We start from the raw sequence: 26,646 nt of genomic DNA on the forward strand, positions 1-26,646 counted from the left end.
AATATTCACAGTATTACAGTATTAATACGATATTGTATACAGTATTAGAATTCTACCCGGTAAAACATACGTAATTGCTATTGTTTTGTGGTATTATCGATTTAATACCACTACCTTTAGAAATATTATGCAAAAAACAGAAAACACTGTTTGCTTCTACGTAACAAAACCGGACGCACAGAAACCCCCGTGTGGTAATAGACGATCCTTGTGTTTTGTTGACAACAACCCTGACGGTATACTACTTGTGTAGTCGCTTACCAAAACCAACCACCAACCACACCTCTTATATAATAATTCACATCTTTATCAAGTCAATTGGTGTTAATTGAAGGTAAGTGTGATTTGTTATACATTAATTATTGATAAAATTGAAAGCTGGTGTACTTTAGGAAGATTAGAATCATGTAAGTAAACAATATTATCGCGGCTAAGTGCGGCGTATTGCTGCCAGCGACTGAAAGCGACTTGTGGGTTGAGGCCTGCTGGTGGAAGAGAGTCACTGTGGTGTGGTAGTGGGGCTGGTGGTGGGGTGGTATTAGTGGTTTACCTGGCCTACGTTTGCTAGAAAATTGTTTAAAATATATCGGTTAAATTATAGTATGATTTGAATACTTAGATAGGCCGCCCTAGGTCATATTTAATTGTTTTCTAATTTATGATGAAGAAGTGTATGGAATTTAATTAATATGATTAAAATTGATAAATGTACTTAGCATATGATACAGTGGTAGGTAGTGACAGTAGGTTTCCTTATATAACTATTTATAAAATAACAGTCATTATTTGCTTTCTATTTTAATATATTTTCTTCTATAAATAAACAATTCCACTTCTTTGGGAATCTAGGGTTTTAGGGAAGACCGTGAAATACTATACTTTACATAACAATTATATGTTTTAAATCTAGACTAAAATAAAACTGTATCTCAGAATCAAATATAGTTCTGATACAAAAACTGTATTAGAATTATACAGAAAATGATAATTCTTGATGTTAGGTGAGAGCATATATTATTAGTTTTAGCTGCAAAATTTACTAAAAATTAATTTTAGTGGATTATCGATATATCTAACCTTCAAAAAGGATTATTTGCAAATAATGATAATAATTCTTTATTATATAGAGGGAATTTCTACAATAATTGTAGACTTTTTATAACATGTAAAAAACAAAAAGAGAACGCTGAAAATTAGTTGAATGCAAAATCAGAAAAAAAAAGTTATCGAAAACAAAACTTTAATATACAAATTTAGTATACAAATTTTATATAAAATTCTAACGGGAAGTGTTTTGTTTTTTTTCCGAAATAGTGACAAAATAGTTTGCTTTATAACACACCTTGTCTATATCTGCTATGCTGATTGGTTGGTTTCATATCACATGACGTGTATTACATTTTCCTATTTATTATCTTTATGAACCATAACATTAATATATTTAATTTATATTAATAATATTTTATTTATTTCCTGCTCTACTGTCTGGTCTCCCAATTACAAAACTTATATAAGACAACTTGAGAGAGTTCAGCGTACTGTAGAGCAGGGAGTTGTACTCCCTGTGTAGAGCAACTAAATTTATTTTTAATAATTTTGAAGCTGATTACAAATGCAGACTTCAAACATGCGATTTATTACCATTATGTTATAGGCGTCACTTTACTGATATCGTTTTTCTTATTAAGATTTTCAATTCTAATATAATTAATACTGACCATTTATTTAATATTCGTAATCCACAACGTATTACTCGTAGCTCTTCTTCTGTTGGTACTTTTTTTGATATTCGTCGCTGCAGAACTGAATCTTCTTTTCAATCATATATATCCCACGTGTTACCAGAATTTGGAATAACTTACCCAGTGAAATCCGTTAGTTCTTTTAAAACCAAATTACTTAATTATCTCAATATTTATTTTTTAAATAATTTTGATATGGAAAATGTGTGTAGTTGGTCGCTTTCTTGTCGATGCTTTTATTGTAGAACGTAATTTATTTATTTTTCTCTGTTCTGGGTTGACCAACTAGCATAGGTGTTTAGTTTTGGTCTTTCCGTGCCTCCTTTTATAATTGTTTTGTCTTCTTTGTTATGTATATGGCAGAAATTGAATAAATAAATTTTAAAAAATTAAGTTTCGCCTTGCAAGTTTTATATAGCACTAAAGAATCAAAAGTTTGTTTGATAAATATTTAGACACGCTTTGTTTGGCTTTATTCATATAATAAAGTCTCGCATATTTGGTATGTCAGAGTAATTCTTTCACATTCAGTGCGAACAATGCTTGAGACTTACTTCATTTATTCTGTCCACAAAATCAACACAGTATAAATTCTCAAGTAGTATAATCATCAATGATATAAAAAAAAAAATTAAATCTTGCTCAACTTTATTTTCAGATTTCATAAGGGTAATGTACTGTACAGTCTCTCTAGAAGTACAGTAAAGTTGGTTTAATAACTTCTTTTGAGGGGACACCCTAAAAAACCCATCCCCTTAATAAAGATGTACAGTATTGTCCCCCCAAAAACATAAAAATGAAGATTAATTAAATCAGACTTTGAATAGGTTATTTTGTAGTTTTAATAAATTTAATCACTTCCATAGAAAAAAAAACAGAAAAAATATTTTTTTTCACTTATAAAATGACAAAATAAATGGTTATTTAAATCCAACCAAAAATCTATTGGCTGACAGCCAATTCTACTATTTTTGGCTTTAAATTACAGTTTTTCTGGTACCGTAAATAGATTTTTTTTAGATCTAATTTTTGTTCAAAGTGGATAATGTGACATTAAAAAGGCATATTCAACAGAAAAATGTTTAATAATTATTTATTTAGGGGACAATACTTCTTTAATAAAGTATCTTTGGGCTAGTTAATATTTTCCCTCATTCATGTCATTGAAAAGTATACCCTTAATAAAAGTGTCCTCTTAGTAGGGGTTAGACATAGTGTTAATACATATATAGTTTTCCTTATGTCATGGAAAAGTGTCCCCTTAATAGGGGTGTCTCAAAGGAGGGATTTTACTATCTGAAATTTTAGTATGGATCCTAAGGCCTGTTTCCACTAAATTAATTGAGTCGCCCAAATTGAAAGTGTCTACCGTACATCATGCATAATCATATTTCTTATCAAAATCAGTGAAATTAACAGTTAGCACTTAGAAGTTTCTATTTTTGTGATCCAAAAAATTGCAAAATTTATTATAATACAGTGAGTAGCTCAGGAAATGAGTTTCCATGCGTTTATGTGCATTCATGTATATCGTCAACTCTGTAGACACATAAACGAAATTAAAACTACAGATCTTGTAGTATAAAATGGTAGTATAAAATGTTGGATTTTTTCCGCCGAATAATTTGCCTAGTGGAAACTGGCTTCATTGACTGTGTTATGCGCGATTTGAACGATTTGCGCAATTTGAAATTGCGCAAAAAAATCCTTGCGCAATTTGAAATTGCGCAAAGAATTCTTGCGCAATTTTAAATGGCGCAAGGATTTTTTTGCGCAATTTCAAATTGCGCAATCAACTTGCGCAATTTCAAATTGCGCAAGAAAATCTTTGCGCAATTTTAAATTGCGCTGCACAATTTGTAAATTGCGCAAGATAGTTCTTGCGCAATATGACACCTTTGCGCAATTTGAAAACGAACTGTAAATTTTCCCATACATGGCTAGGCTAGGCCTAGGCAGAGGAGTTTAAAATTTAGTATTTTATTATATAAATAAGACCATTTCAATGAAGATAATGTTTAATACTCACTTTTTAAGTTTTTAATATTAGTTTAAGCTGGGCCATGTAACCTAGTCAGTATCAGTAGTCCAGACCCTAGCTAGGCTAGAGTAGTATAGCCGGCCGCCCGCGCCGCGCCCGCCTGGTGGAACACCACCGCTTCGTTTTCCTTCGTCGGTTCTTCGACGGTATGCTAACTTATAACAATATTTGCACTACTAAAATAAGGAAATGCGATATTTATCTTTAATTTTGAATCATTCTTAGAAATTACTATAAAAATATGGGTGTGCATGATTTCACAATCTGTCGAAAAACCTTGCGCAATTTGCAGATTACTTGCGCAATTTAATACGTTGCTTGCGCAATTTGAAACACATGTTTCAATTCAAATTGCGCAAGGATTTTTTTTGCGCAATTTCAAATTGCGCAAATCGTTCAAATCGCGCATAACAACTGCACTATATTTCTGCTGTATTCTGCTTATGAATTCATTTCAATACAGTGATTTGGTCCAATTGTGTCAAAGTTAATTTGTGGTTTCTAAATTAAATTCCATGTAACATGTATGCTGATTAATCAGGATGTATCAACCATTTTCAGAATATGAATGCTGAAATATATGTGATAATACATATTTCTATTTATAACTAATTAATGTACTTTTTTTAACTACATAATGCTAAGTTTATCATTTAAGGATTTTTATTTAAACAAATTGATATTTCCTAGCATAAGAAAAATGGTTTTATTATAAGAGAACTCCCCAAATACTGTACAACAAAACCTATTCCTGTTTTTTTACTATATTTCTGTTGAGGAAAACAATTTTTGTATGTACAGTACGGTACACCTTTTTTTATGTAACAAATATTGGTTTGATTCGATTTGACTTGTCCCGCAAAATGTACAGGGAGCAACATAGTCTATTTCGTGCCTGCTTACCTGGATAAACCTACAATATAGCCTCTCTCTCCGAAGAGAGGATACAATTTACGAAAAAGAAAAATCCGTATATATAACATAGCACCCCTATCGGATAATGCACGCATCCGTAACCACGCCCTCAAGAGGGAGCCATCCAACGTAGTAGCGTCATCATTTCTTTTCGTACTGCCGTTGTGTTCGTACGTGATACAAAGAACGATAGATAGATAGATAGATGTTGGTTTGTGAATTTTAATATACTGTACAATATAGTACATGGCCAACGCCTATTCATGGACATCATTACTGAATGTCCCAAAGGTGTCACCTTAAAAGGGATTATAAATATGATATAAATTATATATTTTTTGGATACAGTAGTTAATAATATTGTATTATTATTAATACAGTAGGTTACAAGTATAGGATATGAATATTTTATATCAATATTGATTGTCTATTGTTAGATAGACAACAGTCCAATTTATGATGCTTATGTCATTCGTAACTCCTTATTTTCTATTGATTTGACATCGTTCGCTATTTGATTGGTGACGCAAACTGTATACAGTATTCTACAATACACATAATAATTGATTGCACTTGTAGTCGGACATGGACATTTCTTCTTTGATATTTTTATACCATTATCTCTTGTTGAATCAATTCTTCAAAGCAGCAAAGAAGCCCTAAGCCATCTATTTAAAAAAAATGAATTTCTTCTGCCGCAACGAAAGGTCATTGAAATATTACAAGAAGAAATTAACTCTGGTAGCAACATATTTTCCATTTTGCAGTTAATATCTGTGGCACACAAAATAACAGTTTTACTATCTGCAGCTCTTTATAGTTTATAATGCAATATACTGTGTTAGTAAACAGTACAGTACATGTATTTACAGTATGTTAAGCAATGGAGTGCCATCTTAAGCTATGTCTATACTATCAAACATATTCCCAAACATGGTAGTCATATACAGTACCCAAATAAGGAAGTGATATACCCATATATGGTAGGCCTAGTGATTTGACACCATGTCCATACATATATATGTACAGTATATGGGCACATATTTGTCACATTAAGTTTTATAGTGTAGACAGAGCTTTAGATTTATAAAATAATGTTAATATACTCTCCCAATTCCAGATTCTCTGAAAACCGTACTATAAACTCTCCCAAGCCAGACTTTTGCAAAAGGTCCCAAATTCTTCTTTACCAATAAAAACACATTCTGAATACCAGACTTTCTGGAAAACCAGAGTTGAATGTATACTAAATTAGAGAGGGTTTTTATATACCTGTAGTGGGATATTGATTGTTCAACCTACTACAGTATGTCTAGAGCCTTAGTTTCCAAATACAACAAAATTGATTTTTAAGTTGCGCTATAAACAGTTTTTAAAGTTTAATGTCAGCAGTGAAATAAAAGTGATGTTGATTCATATAAAAAGTATCAGTTTCCTTCAGAACAAATTACAAAATATGATTTTTTGTTTTTGTTCCCAGATGACTAATTTTAAAACTGGATTTTCACACCAATATGTAAACTATCTTGTTAATGATCTTGTACTTAATCTGCAATTAAGCTAGGCCAATTGCTGCGGCCATACTGCAATTAAACCAGCAAGCACTTTACTCATTTTGCCACTGAATATTATAATGGTTTCACTGTTTTCTTTGCTTTATTGCAGCAAATCGACTTCATGTTATCAAGCTTTTATGTATCATTAACATTTTGTTGTCATAGTGCTGTTCCAATATGTTTTCAATGCTAATTATTGCACAATCAATATGTATGCTAATTATTGTATACTGATACTGTATAAACATTCCTTGTAAACAGAGTGTACATTACATATAGACGCATAAACTGTTTTGCTATGATCTTTCACCTAACAAAACTCTGGAGTTTATACTGTACACGCCAGGACATCAACACAAATATTTTGCATGTCCTTCCCCCCCCCGACGGTGTCTGTAACCTCCAGTGGCCGTATTCGCCATTCCCACTTACGCTAGGGAAACAGTTACCCTATATAATTTTAAATCTCCTATCTACTGTAAAGTGAGTACAATTTAAGGGAAATACTTAAATACTTATTAAAATAATTAATATTTATGGCAATACCTCACTTCAGTGTAAGATTTACTAGGAGTATTAGAATAGGGAAACAGTTTATGAATCTAGATACACACTATGTTTTGAAGGGTTATGTACATTACTGTACTGTAAGTAAGTTACGGACGTCATACTACAAGAAATATTTACATAAAATCTAATCTAAGAGAAGATATAATGGAAATGAGCATTACTATATCTCCCAACATCTACATTTGTAAACTCAAAAACTACATTTTCCAGAATTGTATATATCTTGCTTTAGTCTTGCCATGGAGTAGTGTGTTGTAGCTGAGTTATAATAATAATAATAACAACTTTATTTTCATTTCATTTTCATTTCATTTATTTTTGTCTCATAAAAATGCAATATAAAAAAACATGGACATGAACAAGAAAACATCACGCAAAACCAGGCAGAGACAGGATTCCTAAAAAGCGAACTTAATCACTATCTAGTAGGTCTCCTATTGCACTGATTGTATAAAAAACATTTAGAATAAAATTTGTATTAAACATTTTAATGTTTAATACAAATTTTTACAAATTTTTGATAGTATTATATGCAATTTTAAAAAATTGCATATAATACTATATCAAAATAAATTAAAATATATATTTAAAAACGGATGCAACATTTGAATCACCAATTTGGTATTTTTCACAAGAATTTAAATTTTGGCCACTCCAAGATCAGCCAAAAGCTCTCAAAGTATTTATATTTTTCAGCATCATACCCTGGACCGGCCCAAATCATAATTGTAATAGGGTATTATAGATTACTGTAAAATATAACCTACAGTACAACTTGCACATATGAGTACAATAGTACAGTATTATAAAAAAGGGGGTATACTGTAAAGCATTGAAATGACACAATGTACAGTCCAGTATATTGCCTGTTGTACATTATTTGTTTAACCTTTGTTGTTGTTTAAACAATATAATAATTTGTATGTTATATCACTGACTATCATATTTCGATTTTAATATCATTCATGTTCTTCCTGATTGTCAGTTCTTTCTGTTTTGAAGTATATTTATCAATTTTATATTATCATTATATTTACAAAAGGTCAAGTGTTCCAAAAAATTAAATATCTACCAATAAATTAAACTTAAAAATGCTACATACTGTAGATGTGAAGTATAATTGTAAATCGTAAGTGCTCATCGCAAATACGATGCTTGATTTGCGCTGGAGGATTTAAACGTACGTGAATCGTTATCGTTGTACGAACGTGTGTCAATCAATCAGGACGTCGACGTAGTAATGGAAAATAAGGTTTAACTGTACATTTGTGGTTTTCTATGATATTAGTGCAGATGGTAATGGTTAGGAACGTTGAACTATAATCACGGTAAAGCCTGCCATTTTAGAAGTACTATTGAGATTAGATGCTTAGTTAGAGGGTACTTATAGTAATGTGATCAGCATATGAGTATGCCATTTTATCCCTACTACGTTTTATTGTGTCACGTCAAAGCATACTTTTTGTACGTTTTTAAGTGTGAATGACTCCAGCCTTATTTGGTTTTTTTTTAGAATATTTCGAGAATGAATAATTGTGTTTATATCAGTGTATTTAAATGTTGTTGAAGAGTAAATACTGGTTCAAAATGGCTAATAATTAATTTGTCATTTTTGTCATAATTTGTTGACATCATTTTCATTGTTGGTTTCTATTCTGATCCCAACAAAGTGTCACTATCCAATCAAATTTTAACAATACCATAAAAGCCCATGGGTCAGGTCTAATGGAAAGGACAGGGAGGTGAAAAATAATTATCATTTTTCACCTCCCTGGTTACGACATCTGTATATTAAGTACATATCATTACAGTATATTATGATTTGATGAATAAACATATTTGTATATGTAGAAGGTTCCGAGTTTGAACCTTGGTGTGGGAAACTTTTTCTCATTCTCACAGATTTTCTTTATCGTTTTGTAAATTAATTAATATTCCGTATACCTGTTAATTTATATAATGATAATATACAGTAGAAACAAATTAACTCATTGTTAACAACAATAAATAATTTCTTGGTGTTTGAAATCTTCGCATACATAGATTGTACAGTTACCGAGTACAAGGCGTGACTTCAATCTTGCATAGTGATATTAATGATGTAGCCATATGCCGTTGTCTCTCTTCGTTGTCTCTCTTCATGGTCGACTCTCTATTCATATTTAATAATCTCTTTGGTATTTACCAACACAAGTACTGTAGTAAATCACAGCATCAGTACCAACCCTCATTTTTGTATGATTTATTTGATAACCATATTTATTTAATATTGATAGCTGATTAAATTTAAATATTGCTTAACATGTGGTACAGTAGACATTGACGTAGATATACTTTGTTATTAAAAAATATATGACATTCTCAAAAAAATGTTCTTCATTGGCATAATACAAATTTCTGTAACTTACAGTATGCCTATAAGAAAAACATTTAAAATACATGCACTTTACATACTAAGTGTTTGTTTATGAACCAACTACCGTATTTATTCAAATTGCTCAGGAGGGTTTTTAGTATGGATTTCATTTGAGGGAGGCGTTTATTCGGGGGATTTTTGGATTTAAAACTAATATGGTAAAATGTATAATCAAATAAATCCTCCTAGATATGAAGAAATACAACACAATATACAACACATATAACATCAAGTAGTGATAACATACAGTAAAAATTGTATCAAAATGCTTGATAAATTGTAGATCATGTCAATTACCGTACTGACGCGGGTATAAGCCCATACTCGGGTATAAGCCCACCCCCGACTTTTGACTAATTTTCATGAAAAATGAGGCACTCGGGTATAAGCCCACCCATTAATTCGAAGATCTACAGTGTGTGTCGTAATACATTATTTTGTAATTGGCGACGTCCATACACCGAATACACCTACCTTTGATCATAACCAAGCTAGGCTAATATACGCTAGGCCATATGAGGCCTAGCGGTCTTGTTTTGTTTACACTCCATCGTGGTCGAAGATCGCTTCACACACGACGCTACAAGTCGCCAAAACGGAAAACCACTATTTGGTATCGGCTGCCATAAACAAGCTTATTAAATTTCTTTGGTACATTTCTATTTAACGAACATTGTATACTTGCTTTTCTGCTTGATAAATTCTTGTTAAATTGATGTTTAAAATAAGATATTCTACAATAAATTACACGAACTATAAGCTTAATTTTCCGACACTCTACACCTCGTGTATTAGAGACACAACGTCGTACACGTGAGGGCGCTCGCTCGCATGGTGGAATACACAGTGTACATGTGCTGTTTTTGACGATCTGCATTTTTGGATCCTCGGGGTATAAGCCCACCTCCCAAACTTAACATGATTTCATGTTCGAGGGGGGTGGGCTTATACCCACGTCAGTACGGTAATAAATTCTACTACAAGTAGACATATGTATATTGTGTACATAATATGTAAATCAATTGTGTTGCATACTAGCACTGTGTAAATTATATATGAATAATACTGTCAAATTATAGAAACAGTGCTCATATTCGGAACATGATCTCATAATCGCGTCGAGGATAGATCATCGACGAACGTTCGATTACAGGGTGAGTATCATACCATAGACCACAGGGCATATACGGTATTATCTTATATATGCATATGGCGAGCATTTATTCGGGGAAATAAATAAATGCTTTGATATGATACCCAAATATTTCGCTAAGAATTTTGAATTTCAATCTATATGCGTATACTTACAATATTTCAATAATGAAGTGAGGATGGATGGCAATTTGGGAAATCAAAACAGATTAACATTAATCTATATTTCATCCAATAATCCACTGTTCTTATTTTAGGCTCCATTAAGCTTTTAAATCACAGTTTTAATAATTATATAGTTTAAATTCGGTTCATTTTGTGTTTTAATATCTGAACCAATGACCCTGGGATTATGGATGAGCTTACAACCTCCAAACCACAATGCCATTTATAAAACAATAACGCAAATTATATTTTAAATATGCAAACTACATCTGCATTTTATTTGCTTGTGGCAGAAATAGGCCCTAGGAATTGTACAACTGTCTTGGAGGGGAGTCCGTAAACATTTTTAACTTTTCGCCTTGAAGGGGAAAGGCCTAATGTTGGTTTATCCAGGTAAGTTAGCACTCATACAGACTACCAATATCACTGTTTGTGTAGTATTAACTTCTTTAGCTAAAAAATATTTCTAGGGATTGTGATGGAATGATACTAACTGTTAGGGTCTGTTTCTGCTGCATAGAGCCAAATAAACTATTGACGGAAATCAATAGCATTACCCAAAATGCAATGGGCTCTGGTGGTTAATTCAAACATTACTATAGTGTAGTTGACTCAATGTTAGCAAATGCCAATATAGCCATTATTTTAAATTGCACAGCAATAATAGGTTAAATGACGTTCTAATAACATTGAGTCGATTGGCTGTCTTTATCCGTTATTTTCAGGCTACCATTTAACCGGTTACTGAAAATCTGTCCAGTTTCTGCTGCCAAGAAACTGGAGTTAATTTATTCAGATTGTTAATAACTGGTTATTTTTTAAGAAGCAGAAACAGGGCCTAAAAAATTGACACAGTAGGCCTAAAGCTGATCATATGAAACTTGCATAATTATTTGATTTGTTTTCACTTTTAGAATTGTGATAAATACGCCGCAATGCACAAGTAAAATAATTACTGTATAATTATTAAGATGACTCTTATACAATCATATACTGTTACTAGCCAATAAGAACCTCATAATTAAATCTATAATAATAAGCACATGAATTATCAAAAAGATAAATTTATCTTTCAACACCTTTAACAGGTGAATCCCACCTCTCTAGAGTGATAACTTATTAAACTTTTATACACATTGACTGAATTCAGAGTATTAAATATAGTTATCCATTAATAATTGAAGCTTTTTAACAGTTAACATTTTAATTTTGAATGATAGAAAACAGATATTTTAATGACATAATTCAATTGCTTTTCAATGATGTAGAGTTTTCATATTATTATAAATAATTTGTTAAATTCATAATGGATCCAAAAATGATGTCCAAATGCAGATGTTTTGAAGCCTTTGTTTCTATCCATGTATAACATTCATTGTCTATAAGTTAACATTTTCAGTTTTAATGATAGAAAACAGATATGTTAATGACATGAATTGATTCAATTGCTTTTCAATGATGTAGAATTTTCCAAAAAATAATTTGTAATTGATCTCGAAAATATAATTAATTGGAAATCCTTGATTCAATTTTCATGTATAACAATGATTTTCTATAAATATTTTGTTCATGTAGCCTACAACAATGATTGTCTATGAGTAGTGTAGGCTTGCATTGTATGGGGTGGGGATACAAAGTTTCCGTAATTCTTCATCTGTATACACACCAAAATATATTATAAAAGTTTAATTGAAAAAAAAACACAATTGTTTGCAATGTATATTTTGTGTTGCTTTGTCAAGTTTTATTATAGCACAATACAAAAGAAAGATATATAGATATATGTTTAATAGTCGATAATAAAATATTGTGTTGTTGTACGTATAGCATTTTGTTGTACAAATCAGACTAGTTCCTCCATTAGCATTTATTAAACCACAATCCGTACTTAATGGGTTTGAAGTGTAAAAAAGGTTTGAGAATGACACAGTATGGGTCAATGAATAAACAAAATAGGGGCTCTCAATACCGCCTATAACCTACACAAATGACTAAAGCCTTTATATTGTTAGTAAGGTTGGGCAACTATTGTGTTTACGGTGACGTGTTCACTGTAAGGAATGTGTAAGGCTTTGAAATTTAAGGCGTTTTAGGAACCTGTTCTTAGTCAGACTTCACAGAGGACTTGTCATTGCTCTGGTGAGTACTGGTTTTTAGGAGTTACCAATTAGATATTATTGGAATTTATATTAAGATTGTCAAAGTGTATGTTATTGGAAAGTGAAGATATTTCAGGAAATCGTGCAAGAACATTACTAGGTTAAACCATAGAGAAATCTATATATTTCCTCCATGGTTAAACTTGAGATCTGCCTGAATATTGACAGTTAACTGGAGAGCAAAGTGGTTTGGAGAGTCTTAGTTCGTTTTGAGATAGTAGGCCTATGTTGATAAGAGTTGACTGTGGTTTATAACCATTTAAAGTGGTGTTAGTTGATTATATTAAGTTTTCTCCATACTTTCTGCCCAAAGGTAAGGTTAGAATAATTGGCTTACATCAAATTGAACCAAAGATAAAACTTTAGCCACTCTTGGCGCCTAGTAATGGTGATTGTGACAATAGTTGTAAGGGACTAGCCTACAGCAACTCTTGTACTCAAGGTAAAGTTGATCTATCCCCATTGTATAGTGTCCTGAGTTTCCTGTGGTTCAACCGATCATATTTGAAAAAAAATAAGAGAGTATTCTTAATGTTTGCAATAAGGTGAATGGAATTAATAAAAACTGCTGAGATATTATAGTAAATTGATGTATGATATCTCCTATACATTTTACACTCAATTACTTTGTTATATTTTTAGTCGCGTGGAAGCGACTCTATAGTTCACTATGTCGGTCGGTTGGTCGGTCTGTCTGTCGGTCCGGTATCACTATGCGTTTTATCGCTTTCTGACCTTATCTTGATATCAGTTTCATCTAGCTAGGTCAATTTTTCACAGTATATTCCTTATGGCCAGGAATCAATGTGGTTATGTTTTCACGGTGCGCAATAAAGAATTACGCGGTCTAAGCGTTTACAAAATTGCCATGAGTGCGCATATTTTTGCGTTAAATGTTATTGCGCACTCTTTTTGCCCGATTTCTGTTTTCTTGACTTACTTTTCAACTCGAAATTACGTTATACGAGCACGTCAAAAGTGACAGGCTACGCACGTGTAAATTAAAAAAAATATAAATGTTTTTAAACATTTCAACATTTTTAAACATGTTCAGTAATTTCGGTCAGTATAGTTCACTATGTCGGTCGGTCTGTCGGTCTGTCGGTCCGGTATCACTATGCATTGTAGCACGCGACTTAATGGCTGTTGGCCTTGTTAAATCCATGAACAAATTAAGGAAATATAACTCGGGACACAAAAATCTATTGGTTCTTTAAAAAGAAACTGTACTAGAATTCTGTAACTAAACTTTCTATTTTACTTGTAAATGAATGTACTGTATATAACAAAAATAGTAACAAAAATAGAAAATTAATTTAATTTTTAGTTCCTTATTGCGTTTCAAGTGTTTCCATTGTTCAGACTTAATCTGATTTAGAAAAATAAAATAATATGCTCTACTTTCCAAATCAGAAGAAGAAGAATATTATTCACTTACTAGGTTTTAAAATAAGTTGTCAATTAGGGAATATAGATAACACTATAGGAAACATTGTGTTATCTTCCATTTCCATGTTTGACGTTGGGTTAAATCCATTTTAAAGGAGGTACTATACTTATAAAAGAGACAATGTAGTCAGATACAGTATTTTACAGTATTGGCACTTGTTCTGTATTAATTATTAATGTACAGTAAGGAAATGAGCTGTTAGGAGCCCTGAGCATTTTTTGGTACATGGCTAGGATCCCTAAGCATTTTGTGTTACTTTGGCTAGGAGCACTAAGCATTTTGTGTTACGTTGGCTAGGAGCCCTAATCATTTTGTGGTATGTTGGCTAAGAACCCTGAGCATTTTGTGTTATGTTGGCTAGGAACCCTGAGCATTTTGTGGTATGTTTGCTAGGAACCCTGAGCATTTTGTGTTATGTTGGCTAAGAACCCTGAGCATTTTGTGGTATGTTGGCTAGGAACCCTGAGCATTTTGTGGTATGTTGGCTAGGAACCCTGAGCATTTTGTGGTATGTTGGCTAGGAACCCTGAGCATTTTGTGTTATGTTGGCTAGGAGCACTAAGCATTTTGTGGTATGTTGGCTAAGAACCCTGAGCATTTTGTGGTATGTTGGCTAGGAGCCCTAATCATTTTGTGTTACGTTGGCTAGGAGCCCTAATCATTTTGTGGTATGTTGGCTAAGAACCCTGAGCATTTTGTGTTACGTTGGCTAGGAGCCGTAATCATTTTGTGGTATGTTGGCTAGGAACCCTGAGCATTTTGTGTTACGTTGGCTAGGAACCCTGAGCATTTTGTGTTTACGTTGGCTAGGAACCCTGAGCATTTTGTGTTACGTTGGCTAGGAGCCCTGAGCATTTTGTAGCGTGTTGGCCAGTTCTTTCTTGTGCTGCCTTATATCATCTCCTTGCTTGTGGATCCTCAATATTTTTCAACCTGGTGCTACTACAGCTGAGTAAACTGGGAACCGTTCTCACAGTATCAGGATTAGAACTATATACATTGGCCCTTTCGTAGAAGTGACCGTTACAAAATAATGATTTACTTCCAGCATGGGTTGTAGGAGTATTGTGTGTACAACAAGAATACTAAACATCAATCATTGTATGGCATGGGTTATGGAAGCTTTATAAAGTAATATTATATGTACATGTTGTTATTTTTAGCATAATACCGTTAGTAATTTCTTATCAATTTACTTCCTTGATGATGTAATACAGTATTCATAACAGGAAAACAATAATATTATTAAGTATAATAGTAACTGATAAATACTATTAAGGGAATGTTTGCTGCCAATTGTTTTATTTATAATACAATATAGTGAGAGTTCACACCTTTTTTCAACCCTACCTTGTTGTATACAGGAGATCATTTGTTATTATAATCATGTGATAATGACTATTTCAAACGATTGTATGTGTGTACCTAAAGCTCTGTCTACACTATCAAACTCTGTGTGACAAAAAAAAAAGTGATGTTCTCATATGTAGACATGATGATGTCATATTACTACCATATTTGGGCACATTTTATGTAATGTAATGAACTGATATTTTTGTTTATTTATCACTTTATTAATAGCTTTGACTTTAGTTTTGCATTACACTGTAATAAACAATTGCTCAAAATATAAACTTTCAAAAGTAACTCGACATATCTATCTAGAAAATAATAATATTCTGTAATTAAAATGGTGTTATGTAAATTTTATCGTTTTCAAAAATATATACAGTACACATGTATTTTTATTGTGTGAATGAATATTTGGATGAATACTGGTAAAAGAGGTGAAATAAACAGGGGTCTTAGTTAGTTCAGGGAGCACTTATTTTTTGAGCCAATTTGGGTTCCCCCCGCCCACCATGTCCTTTCAAACCTATTATAGAGATCATCCTCGGAATAAAGACCTATTAATGATTATAGATGCTTGAGAACTGTACAGTGGTTTGACTTTGCAGGAGTAGAAATTGACAACACAGGGTTAAATATTTGAATTAGTTACAGTTGACAAAATGTCTTTTGTCGAAGTTATTGTCACACCTTAAGTTTGTAAATACCTTTCCTTTGAGTTCGTCATTTCAGCTTCATTGACTTTAGTAAATCGATGACAACCAATAGAAAGACCGCTATTAACTTGTATTAATAGTCATTCAATCTATATTGTGCAGGTTCGCCTCTCCCAATACCGGACTCTCAGAAAACCGGAAAACTCTCCAAATGCCGGACTCTCTGAACACCGGAAACTGTCAATATTTGAAACTAAATTTCACTTGTTAAAGAGTTCTATAAAGATTTTTGTAAAATATTTGCAATTTAGTTCTTATTGGCTTACTGTTAAATAATTTTTTTGATATTTGTTTTATTTTTTTAGTCATTTCAATCAAAGTTTGAACATCTCTGAGAAGAACAAATAACAAACATGGAAGGCTGTGGTTTAAGTTGTATGAAGTATTTATTGTTCGTGTTTAATTTCATAATATGGGTAAGATTTACTATTCCTTCTCCAACCTATACTTCACAATTCATGACCTGTTTAAGAGAACACATCATTTAAGAATACACACTACAGCTAGGCATTGATTCTGATTTGTTAAATAATACCAGTGAGATTGACTAAACAATCCGTAGAGGAAGAAGAATTTAAAATAATAATTTGCATTCCTTCCTATGTGTATGGTTATCTGTATTCAGTCGAGTTAAATTGATTGTAATGATACCTTTCAGAAGTGTGTAATAAAGTTTCTTTAATTTGGACTAGCGAAATTCAATTCAATTCAATTCAATTCAATTCAATTTCATGCACAGTAGTAAAATACTGTATATAGCCAAATAATGTAATATAATAGAGCTGTGTTTCCACTCGAGCGGTTAAGCCAGAGGCGTCGCAAACCATAGCTATATAATCAGCACAGGGTCAAGGCACTCCTCGACCATTGTTCTGGTAATAGAACAAGTCTTCTCGGATAAGGAAGGTTCCATGTTCACACCAGGCTTGTGTGCACTTTAAAGAACTCGGTACATCTTTTAGAAGAGCACTGGTGTACTGGTCCATTCAGCCCCTATCTTTGTGGACAGACGAACAGGCGCTGTTTTGTGGCAGTATACGACACAAAGAGATTCTTAGAGGAGGAGAAAGATGTGGTACACACCTGTGCACAATTTAGCCCAGTAGGCTGCAAGTCGCAGGTTATTCACCCATTTATCTTTATAGTCCTTATCGTGAATTGTACCATGATAAAGTTTATTAATTATTTGATATTATTTTCATTACCCTAGCTTGGAGGTCTTGGCATGCTTGCTCTTGGTCTCATTTTATATTTTGGAATTGAAGATTGGGTTCCCATTGAAGATCTAGCTATGCTGTTGGACAATGATCTTCTCAGAAGCAGTTCGTACATCCTCATTGCAGCTGGTGGCCTTGTCTTTCTTCTTGCTTTCTGTGGGTGTTGTGGAGCCATCATGGAAAGCAAATGCTTACTTGTTTTCGTAAGTATTAACTAACTACTCTTTCAATTTTGATTGTGTGTTAGCAATGTAATGAGTAGTCCGTACAATTTACTTTAGAGTAAGAGAAAACAATCTGTGATCTGAAGGTTGTGGGTTCGAGTCCCACCCAAGAAATACTTTTATTCTCACTGTACAGTATTAAAGATGTTTTGTACTCCAAAATTATGAGAAATAAAGATTTATAAAATCAGACTTTTAGTAGTCCATTTTGCAGTATTAATGAAGTTATACACTTCCATAGGAAAAAAAAAGGATTTTACTTATAAAAGACAAAATTAACAGTTAAATTTCACCAAAAACCCATTGACTTCCATTCAATTTGACTATTTTTTGCGTTAAATTGTAGGTTGTTGGGTAAATGTGTTTTTTTCGATCCAATTTTTGGTCAAAGTGAATAACTGTTTTGTGACAGTAAAATGGCATATTCAACAACAAAAATTAAAAAAATAATTTTTCCAGGGGGTACAATACATCACACAGTACAATGTACTTCGCAATAGGAAACAAAATCTGACCAATTCAATTCACAGTAGTTTTAATGTTATGTTAATTTGCATCTACTCTACTAATATTATTTATTTTATCTATTAAAGTATTTCATGATATTGCTCATTGTGTTCTGCGGACAATTGGGAGCTGGCATCCTTGCATCTATCTATTCAAACGAAGTTGAGGATGCTATTAATGACGAACTTAAGGATGCATTCAAGGAAACATACGGAAACGATACTGATTTAACTACAGCATGGCGAACAGCAGAATATATAGTGAGTTAATAATAACGATGATCATAAATTTACAATTGTTTAGCAAATAATGTATAAAGCCTCTACATGCGGTTGACACATTAAAATAACATGCTGTACCATCATAAAGAACAGTATGCTTCTTATAAAACTATTTTACCAAAGCATTTGAAATGACACAAATCCTGTCTGTGAAAAGCTAACCCCTTATTTATCATGAAGGAGTACCACCTTTATAAATATTAATAGATAGATTTATATAGCGCAAATAAATAATGTCTCTATATACACTCGACAATAAAGAGAAAGAGTGGAAAACAAAAGGAAGAGAACAAAAAGACAAAAACACCAAGCTAGCACCCAAACCGGAGCATGGAATCCTTACTTGCCATGAAGAGATTGTTGTCACATTAAACAACCCCTTACCTACCATGAAGTGGTGCTGCCATTAATAGAGTTTGGGTAAACTCACATATACAATACATGTCACAACACGTATATGGATACATTTGAATATATATAGCTTTTTATCATTTGGGCAAAATCATTTTACATACCGCTAGAGGGCTAAAGTGGTACTGTCATTAATAGAGAGTTTGGACAAACTCACATATACATGTCACAACACGTATATGATACATTTGAAATTAAAGCTTTTTATCATTTGGGCAAAATAATTTTACGTACCATATTAGAGGGCTAAAGTGGTACTGTCAGTAATCTAGAGTTTGGGCAAACTCACATATACATATCCGTGTCACAACACGTATATGGATACGTTCGAATTTATATAGCTTTTTTATTTGGCCAAATCGTTTTATGTACTGTTAAAGGGCTAAAGTGGTACTGTCAGTAATAGCAATAACCTCTTACCTACCATCAAGGGGGTGATTACTTTGTCATATGTGGTAGAATGAACAACTCCAACATGACCAGAATTTGTACTGGTTTTAAAACTACTGGAGTAGGGGTGGGGAAAGATACCCGCTCTGTGGCTAGTATTTTTTTTGGTATATTCTAAATGACATTACAATATTAATAATGTTTTTTTTTGTAAACCCATAGTTGGATTGCTGTGGATATGAAGGATATGAAGATTATGCAAAGCCAACGACAGCTGATGTTTATTCATTATACCAATTTTATGACAAGAAAAATGGTTTCGATGTTTTCCCTGAAAGTTGTTGTGTTGGGGCTACAGATGAGGAAGGCTCTGCTCCCAATCCAGAAGAATGCAAAGTTAACGGTTTTAATTCAGTTGTATGTATTATATATTATTTTTCAATGTCACTGTTAGTCTCCTTAACAACTCATAAAACCAGACAAGGTTTCACAATAGTGAAAAGCAGACTGGTTATGGTAAACAGTTTGAGAATAATGTACATACAGTATATAAATTTTGAATGAAATATGGAATAAACTCTAAAGGCCAATTTACACAGATGAGTGGTAACAGTAATAAAAATATAGAATCTATGTTACGACCATTACACAAAATGTGGAGAGGTCAGTTTCCACTCAGGATAGATACAGATTCTACGTGGGACAAGCTGCGAGGTATTCCGCTTAGAGTTACCACTCGTCTGTGAAAATTGGCCTCTAATGTCCAACAACATACTAAAAACTAGAAAGCCACTCCGAGAGGGCATACCTCCGCCTACTGTAAAATTCTCCTACATAAGATTTTTCCGGTAAAAAAAAAAAATATATATTTTTAGTAATGCTGTTTGTGATTTAGGCTAATTTCATTACAAGCATGTGTATGCGAGTTTGGTGTAATGGTTATGTAACAAGCCTTTCAATTAACAATAGCTTCAGTCGACTAACAATAGAACAGCAACGCGAAAATCAAACGAGTGAATTTGAAAAGAAATAGGTTTTTTAAACTACCCGCATCAAAAAACGTGCACATTAAATCAGATTATGTTTTAAAATTACAAATCACAAATTATAACTCTTGCCTCTTGTTAAAAAATGAAGTTTTTTGGACAAGTAGTTCTCGAGAAAATGCAATTTCAGTTTACTTGTTACTTTAAGACTGCTCGCCAGCTTTTGAAAAATTCTGTCCTATCTTTTAACACTAGCAGGTCTGAAAATAATTTAAACACTGCAAATTAATAAAGATCAAATTAAATATACGCCATAAACAATTGGAATATATTGTGGGGAATAGTATTATAAAATTACATAGGGAGATTTGATGATAAGACATTTTGTTTAAAATCGAGTGAAATCCCGATAGCTGAGATTTATTGAGTAAACTGGCAGGAATAACTGTAGGCTATCTTCCTGTGTCCCGTTAGGACCGAGATGTCTGCCCATGTTGCAAGCCGTAATGTCTTCTTTCTTGGGCCCAGTCTGTCACGGCAGTTAGTTTCAAAAGATGATTAAATTAAATAATGTATTAATAATTATTAGGATGGTATTTATTTGAATAAACGCCTCTCCAATAAAACATCACTTTGAATAATAATCCCACCCCCCCCCCCAACCCAACTATCTAATAAACGTCCATCCACATTTATAATAACACAATTATAAAATTTGTAGTAGAATTCACCGCACTGTTATCTACAATTTACCAAGCATTTGTTATTCTTTTTTACCACTTTTCATATCTATTGGAGGATTTCATTTGATTATAAATGTTACCATATTATTAAAACTAAAAAATATCCCTCGAAATAAGCACCTCCCTCAAATGAACTCCACCTCCCCAAAGGGCCCTACCAAACAATAAAAACTATACTGTAAAATGTTATTAATCATCTAAAACACTGTGAAACAGAGTAGTTTAGTTTTACGAATTTCAATAATGGTAACCTACAGAAAACGTATAAAGGGGAACATTAACATTCCGAGAACCATCGTCTACACTTCCTAGAGGGGGAGCAAGCGAAGCGAGCTCTAGTATTAATGAAGCATAAACAAACAGTGTTGTAATTAGCGCCTTGAGCACTTTTAGTGGATATGTGCGCTATATAAATTGTTATATTATTATTATATTATTAGGCTAGTAGTCTAGTACTAGCTTCGCTGAAAGGCAAAACTTCGACAGACAATTGGAACTTATCTAGTAGGCTAATTATGGTTTTTCCAACAATTCCACTTGTCTCTTGTAGGGATGTCCCCATTAATTAATCAAAATCTTTAAAACGATCTAAAGCTAATTTAAATGCCTTTTTGAATGAAATTAGTACATATATATGTCCAAATCGTACACAAAAATCTGTTGCCCGCGGTGGTGTTTACAAACGAAACTCAGACCAGACGACAGGTGGTGCTGTTGTATTTCACAGTACAGAGCCGGCCATATTACAAATGCAGTATATCTAACATTTAATTTGTATACAGTACTAGATTTTTTTTCATCAGCGAAACGTGTTTTTTTTTTCGTACACAAAATAAAAATGTTTAAAAGAGAAACGAAACCGAAGCCAGACAACGGGTGGCGCTGTTGTATTTCACAGTACACAGTCATATTACAGTATATCTCAAATTTAGGGTAATTAGTTTTCTAGATTTTTTTTCATCCGCGAAACGTTTTTTTTTTCGTACACAAAAATGTTTCAAAAAGTACTATTTAACGATCGTTGAATAGTGCGTACTATTGCACTCCATGTGACCCACATTCGTCCAATCAAATGACAGGAATTTATTTAGGTGTAATATAAATACATATAATTAATAGCATTGTAAATAATAATAATAATAATTGTGTTCATGTATCACTGAAAGAAGAATTTCAGAGTATGCATTAATTTTCTTCTTTTTTTTTCTATTACATTTTAGGGTTGCCGAGTGGAAATAGAAAACTTAATTGATGATTACATTGTGTTTATTGGCGCTGGCGCAATTGGGGTTGCATGTGTTGAGGTAAGAAAGGATATAATATCCGGTTTGAGTTTTATCTAAGCTAGTTAAGCTTCAGGGTGATAATAAATACTGCAGTTTAAATAAGTACAGCATTGTATCTTCAAATGATAAATAGTAGGAACAATTTTAGAAATACTAAATTGCTCTTAAACTAAAAAAAAAAGTGATAAATACTGAGGACAAGGCTGACCAATCATAACTTTGATCTAACCAAAGGTTGTCATGTTTTTGGTGTTTTTTGTTTGTTTTTAAAGATGTATTCTTAAAAAATTTGTTGTTGAATATGCTACATAATAGTAATATTAATACAGTAATAATTAAATTTGACAAAAAATGGGATCGAAAACAACAATTTATTTACCTGAAAAATGTAATTTTAAAGCACAAATATGCAAATTGACAGCCAGTTATGGGTTTTTGTATTAATTCAACCATTTATTTTGTCATTTTATATGTAAACACATTTTTGTTTCTACATAAGTGATTAGATTTATTAAAATTACAAAATAACCTATTCAAGGGAGAGTGGGACAATACATCTTTAAATTGAGCATTATTTAAATGATGATATCAACATTGCATGGACTGATTTGTTCTAAACGTTGTGTTTTATTATTTCTTTCAGCTCTTCTGCATGCTCTTTGCAATATGCTTGTGCCGAAATGCGGGAGAATCGGATTAAGTCAACATCATCACACAGCATTAGTCAATGGGGAGACATTTAAGGCACACAAAAGGGACTCGTTTTTATTATTACAGGATTTTATTTTTTTATGTTATAACAATCGGTGTTTTTTTTAAGGCTTTCTTTGTATAGATAGCATGTTTAGTATGTAAATATATATATTGGTTAGAGAATACGTTAGTGTACTTTTCTGTATATATATATAATGTTTGAGCTACCAAATTTGACTGTAATTTTGTAAGGAAAAGGGGCTGACAATGCTGAAGGTTTTAACCATACATGCAAGGCTGATTTATCTTTGTTTTCTTCCTCCAAAACAGATTTTTGATACAATTTCCATAATATTACATAATTTGCAATGGGTGGTATTTCATTTCACATTTTTCATACAGTATTCAAAAGGAACAATTTTAGTTTGTTTTAAGCCAGTAAATTATTATCGTATTTGAAAAATTAATTTCATCGAGTAACTAAATAAAAAAGAATCACTTTGTATCTTACAATGTTTGGAAGGGTTACTTGGGTAAATAACTGTGTGTGGAGTATTTATGTCATTGTTATAGATGTTATTGATCTTTCGTTTTCGTGATGTGCCACGCGACAACACGGCTGTTGAGTCAAAAAGTCATTCTATGTATGCACCGAGCGACTCTCTACTCTGTGTAATCGAGTGAAAGTCGTGAAAATGAAAGCGCCTTAATAACCTACTTGTAAATACCCATACCTCAACCATTTTAAATGGAATATACTATAAAGAAAACGCTGTGAACAAATTTCTTATGCAATGAACAATTTTGTAGGCAATTGCTAACAAAACATATTTGCATTTTGTTTGAAACTTGTTGTTATATCCAGAAAAATAATCCTGATTTATTTCATATACCATATACAATTTTATTCGAATATAGTGTTCCTTTTATTCGTCAGATTTTAGTTTAAATTAATTGTAAGAAAACGAAGGTTAGATATACTTTTCTTGTAGAAAAATACTAGATGTATTTGTATATTTTGGTAAACAAAAGTGTCTTATTTGGTGAAGGTATTTTAGTATAATAATTTTATTTTAATAATGTTTAAAATTTGTTATCATTCCATTTATAGTTATCAAATAATAACATTTCCTTGTCTGATTCTGTAGTTTTTATATTAATTATGTGCAAAAATCTTGTTAGTTAAACATTTTCAATCATTTTGGTTTTTTCTTAATTAGCATTGTTTTTGCGCTAGTTTAATATTATTTTTTTTCTTTATAAAATTGACAGTGGCCATATTCACCAATTACACTTAAGTGAGGAGGTATACTAAGTATTTCACTTAAGTCAATACATATTTATGAATTTCCCTTAAGTGTTATTTACTTTATCCAATGTACTGTGGCCATATTCACAATCACACTTAAGTGAAATATACAGAGTATTTCACTTAAGTCAATAAATATTTAAGAATTTCCCTTAAGTGGTATTCATATAGGAAATTTTTAATATGAAGAATATGTTTTTGCTTTAGCCTAAGAGTGAATGGTAAATACAACCACGGATTCCTAGTAGTTGTTGATTGGTTAATTAAAGCAGTATTTTACTAGTATTCCATATATGGTTGCAGGCTACAATATAACACTTTAACATACATTATAAGAGCTTAATTCAAAGCACGTCGTTTGTGGTGTACTGACGTAATTATATTAAATAATACTTTATTTTTTGTAGTGTTTGTTATAAAGAATGGAAATACCACAAGAGTAATGATAGAGCCAAACCACAATTTGGTGGAATTGATGAGTTTAAAAAAAAAATGCATTTCAAACACTTTGGAGCTGTTTATTTTCTTGCTCGTATATTTATTTTTGTACTAAAGTTATACAGTTAGTCTTTTTAAAAGTATACCTAATATTGTGTTGTATTTCTCTATATTTAATTACTTTTTCTATTTTCTTTCTATTTATACTATTTGTACTATTTTTCTATCGAATCAACAAGGGTGAATAAATGTTCTATTTACATTATAAATTTGATTTCTTTCTTAATGTGTTTTAGATGAATTATTGTTTTCTCCCAAAATAATTAGTGTTATAAAATAAGAAAAGATTGAACTGTTAATTATTGTTTTGAGAGTACAATCATGTATTGCAATTGCATGTTGTATTCTTTTTAAAAAGGATATTTTGTAATGGAACCTAGTAGGACTGTATGTGGATGTGGGGTGTGTTTTGGTTGGCGGATCGCATGCGCTCGGGTCAACCTACTACCGTACGGGAGAATCTGGTCTTAGAGATCTTCTCCAATTTCTTTTAAAATGTGTTAAAATGCAATTTAACATCAATTTTACTACAGTATATTCAAAATACTGTAAGAATAAAAGAGTCGTTAGTAGGGCTTCAGGGGTCACTCATAATAGAGTATGGTGCTGTGTTACAATTAAGAATATTCTTCGATATCGGGTGATTATCTCACTCGGATAGTTAATACTGTAACAGGTTGTCCTTTTTCGACATGCTTTGTTGTTTAAAACCATAATAATGCTTTAGTTCAAATATCTATATTCATAATGTATACTGCAGACACCATTGGTAACATAATATAAATACAATTGCTGTAGAAGGATTTGTAACAATGTTTTTCACCCATCGATTAATTGGTATTTCAATACTGATGATCGTTACGATATTTCGAATACACGTAAGTATCAACCGTCTTAACTATTTCTACCAGGTGTAAATACCGGCTAAAAATCCTCTGCAGCTCTCATTTAGACTGCAGACGAACACCAGTTTGGTGTTCGGGTTTGAGGAATGTTTAAATTTAATTGAATGTTTAAGTAAGACCAAGGTAAGTTTAACGGGTTCGGCTGCAATATATAAGGTAAACCTGAATAAGTCCTTGTAGGCTTATTACTATTAGTGATATATAAGGTAAACCTGAATAAGTCCTTGTAGGCTTATTACTATTAGTGATATATAAGGTAAACCCGAATAAGTCCTTGTAGGCTTATTACTATTAGTGATATATAAGGTAAACCCGAATAAGTCCTTGTAGGCTTATTACTATTAGTGATATATAAGGTAAACCCGAATAAGTCCTTGTAGGCTTATTACTATTAGTGATATATAAGGTAAACCCGAATAAGTCCTTGTAGGCTTATTACTATTAGTGATATCTTTTGTACAAGTAGGCCTATAGGAATACCGCACTACCAGTAAAAGCCGTAGTATAGGCATATGCAGTGAAACATAGAGAAAAACGGTATGAATCTATGGCCGTGTTTCCCCAGCCAAAAAATAACCGAAAAAAACTTCATGTGGTGGAAACGGGGTTTAACTGATTCCGCTCGAGAAAAATTATAATAATAATAATGATCTTATTCAAATCAGATAATTATCGGTTAATTTTTATCGGTTAATTTTTATCGGTTAATTATCGGTTAATTTTTGGCTGCGGAAACACGGACTATAATCAATTGATTCTTTTCTTGACAGTGTTTGTGGTTACCATCAATCGAATCATCAGACGCCCACGATCAAAACGGTTGGCTTTTAATTTTATATTTGCAACTTTTGTAAACTTTTATTTCAATAAATTTGTGTTATTATCTGCTGTTAGCCTACAATCTTGATTGATTAATGTCATTGAGAAAAGAAAAATTAACGTTAATTTGATTTGCTTACTTACT

General features: G+C 32.2%; 1 protein-coding gene across 2 annotated transcripts; it reads left to right on the plus strand.

Annotated features, from left to right (window-relative positions):
* The first annotated feature begins 205 nt into the window (after positions 1 to 205).
* LOC140054156 (tetraspanin-18-like) lies at positions 206 to 24,986 on the plus strand. Of its 2 annotated transcripts, none has more exons than XM_072099042.1 (7): positions 206 to 334; positions 16,538 to 16,648; positions 17,443 to 17,652; positions 18,267 to 18,440; positions 19,485 to 19,679; positions 22,212 to 22,295; positions 22,921 to 24,986. In XM_072099042.1, the coding sequence occupies exons 2-7, from the start codon at positions 16,586 to 16,588 to the stop codon at positions 22,975 to 22,977; spliced, it is 783 nt and encodes a 260-aa protein (XP_071955143.1). In that variant the 5' UTR covers positions 206 to 334; positions 16,538 to 16,585; the 3' UTR covers positions 22,978 to 24,986. The 2 variants fall into 2 exon arrangements, with proteins under 2 accessions (XP_071955143.1, XP_071955144.1); XM_072099043.1 differs by lacking the exon at positions 206 to 334 and adding an exon at positions 12,565 to 12,696.
* Positions 24,987 to 26,646: the final 1,660 nt, after the last annotated feature.

Source organism: Antedon mediterranea, chromosome 7 (assembly GCF_964355755.1).
Source record: "Antedon mediterranea chromosome 7, ecAntMedi1.1, whole genome shotgun sequence".
NCBI classification, from domain to species: domain Eukaryota; kingdom Metazoa; phylum Echinodermata; class Crinoidea; order Comatulida; family Antedonidae; genus Antedon; species Antedon mediterranea.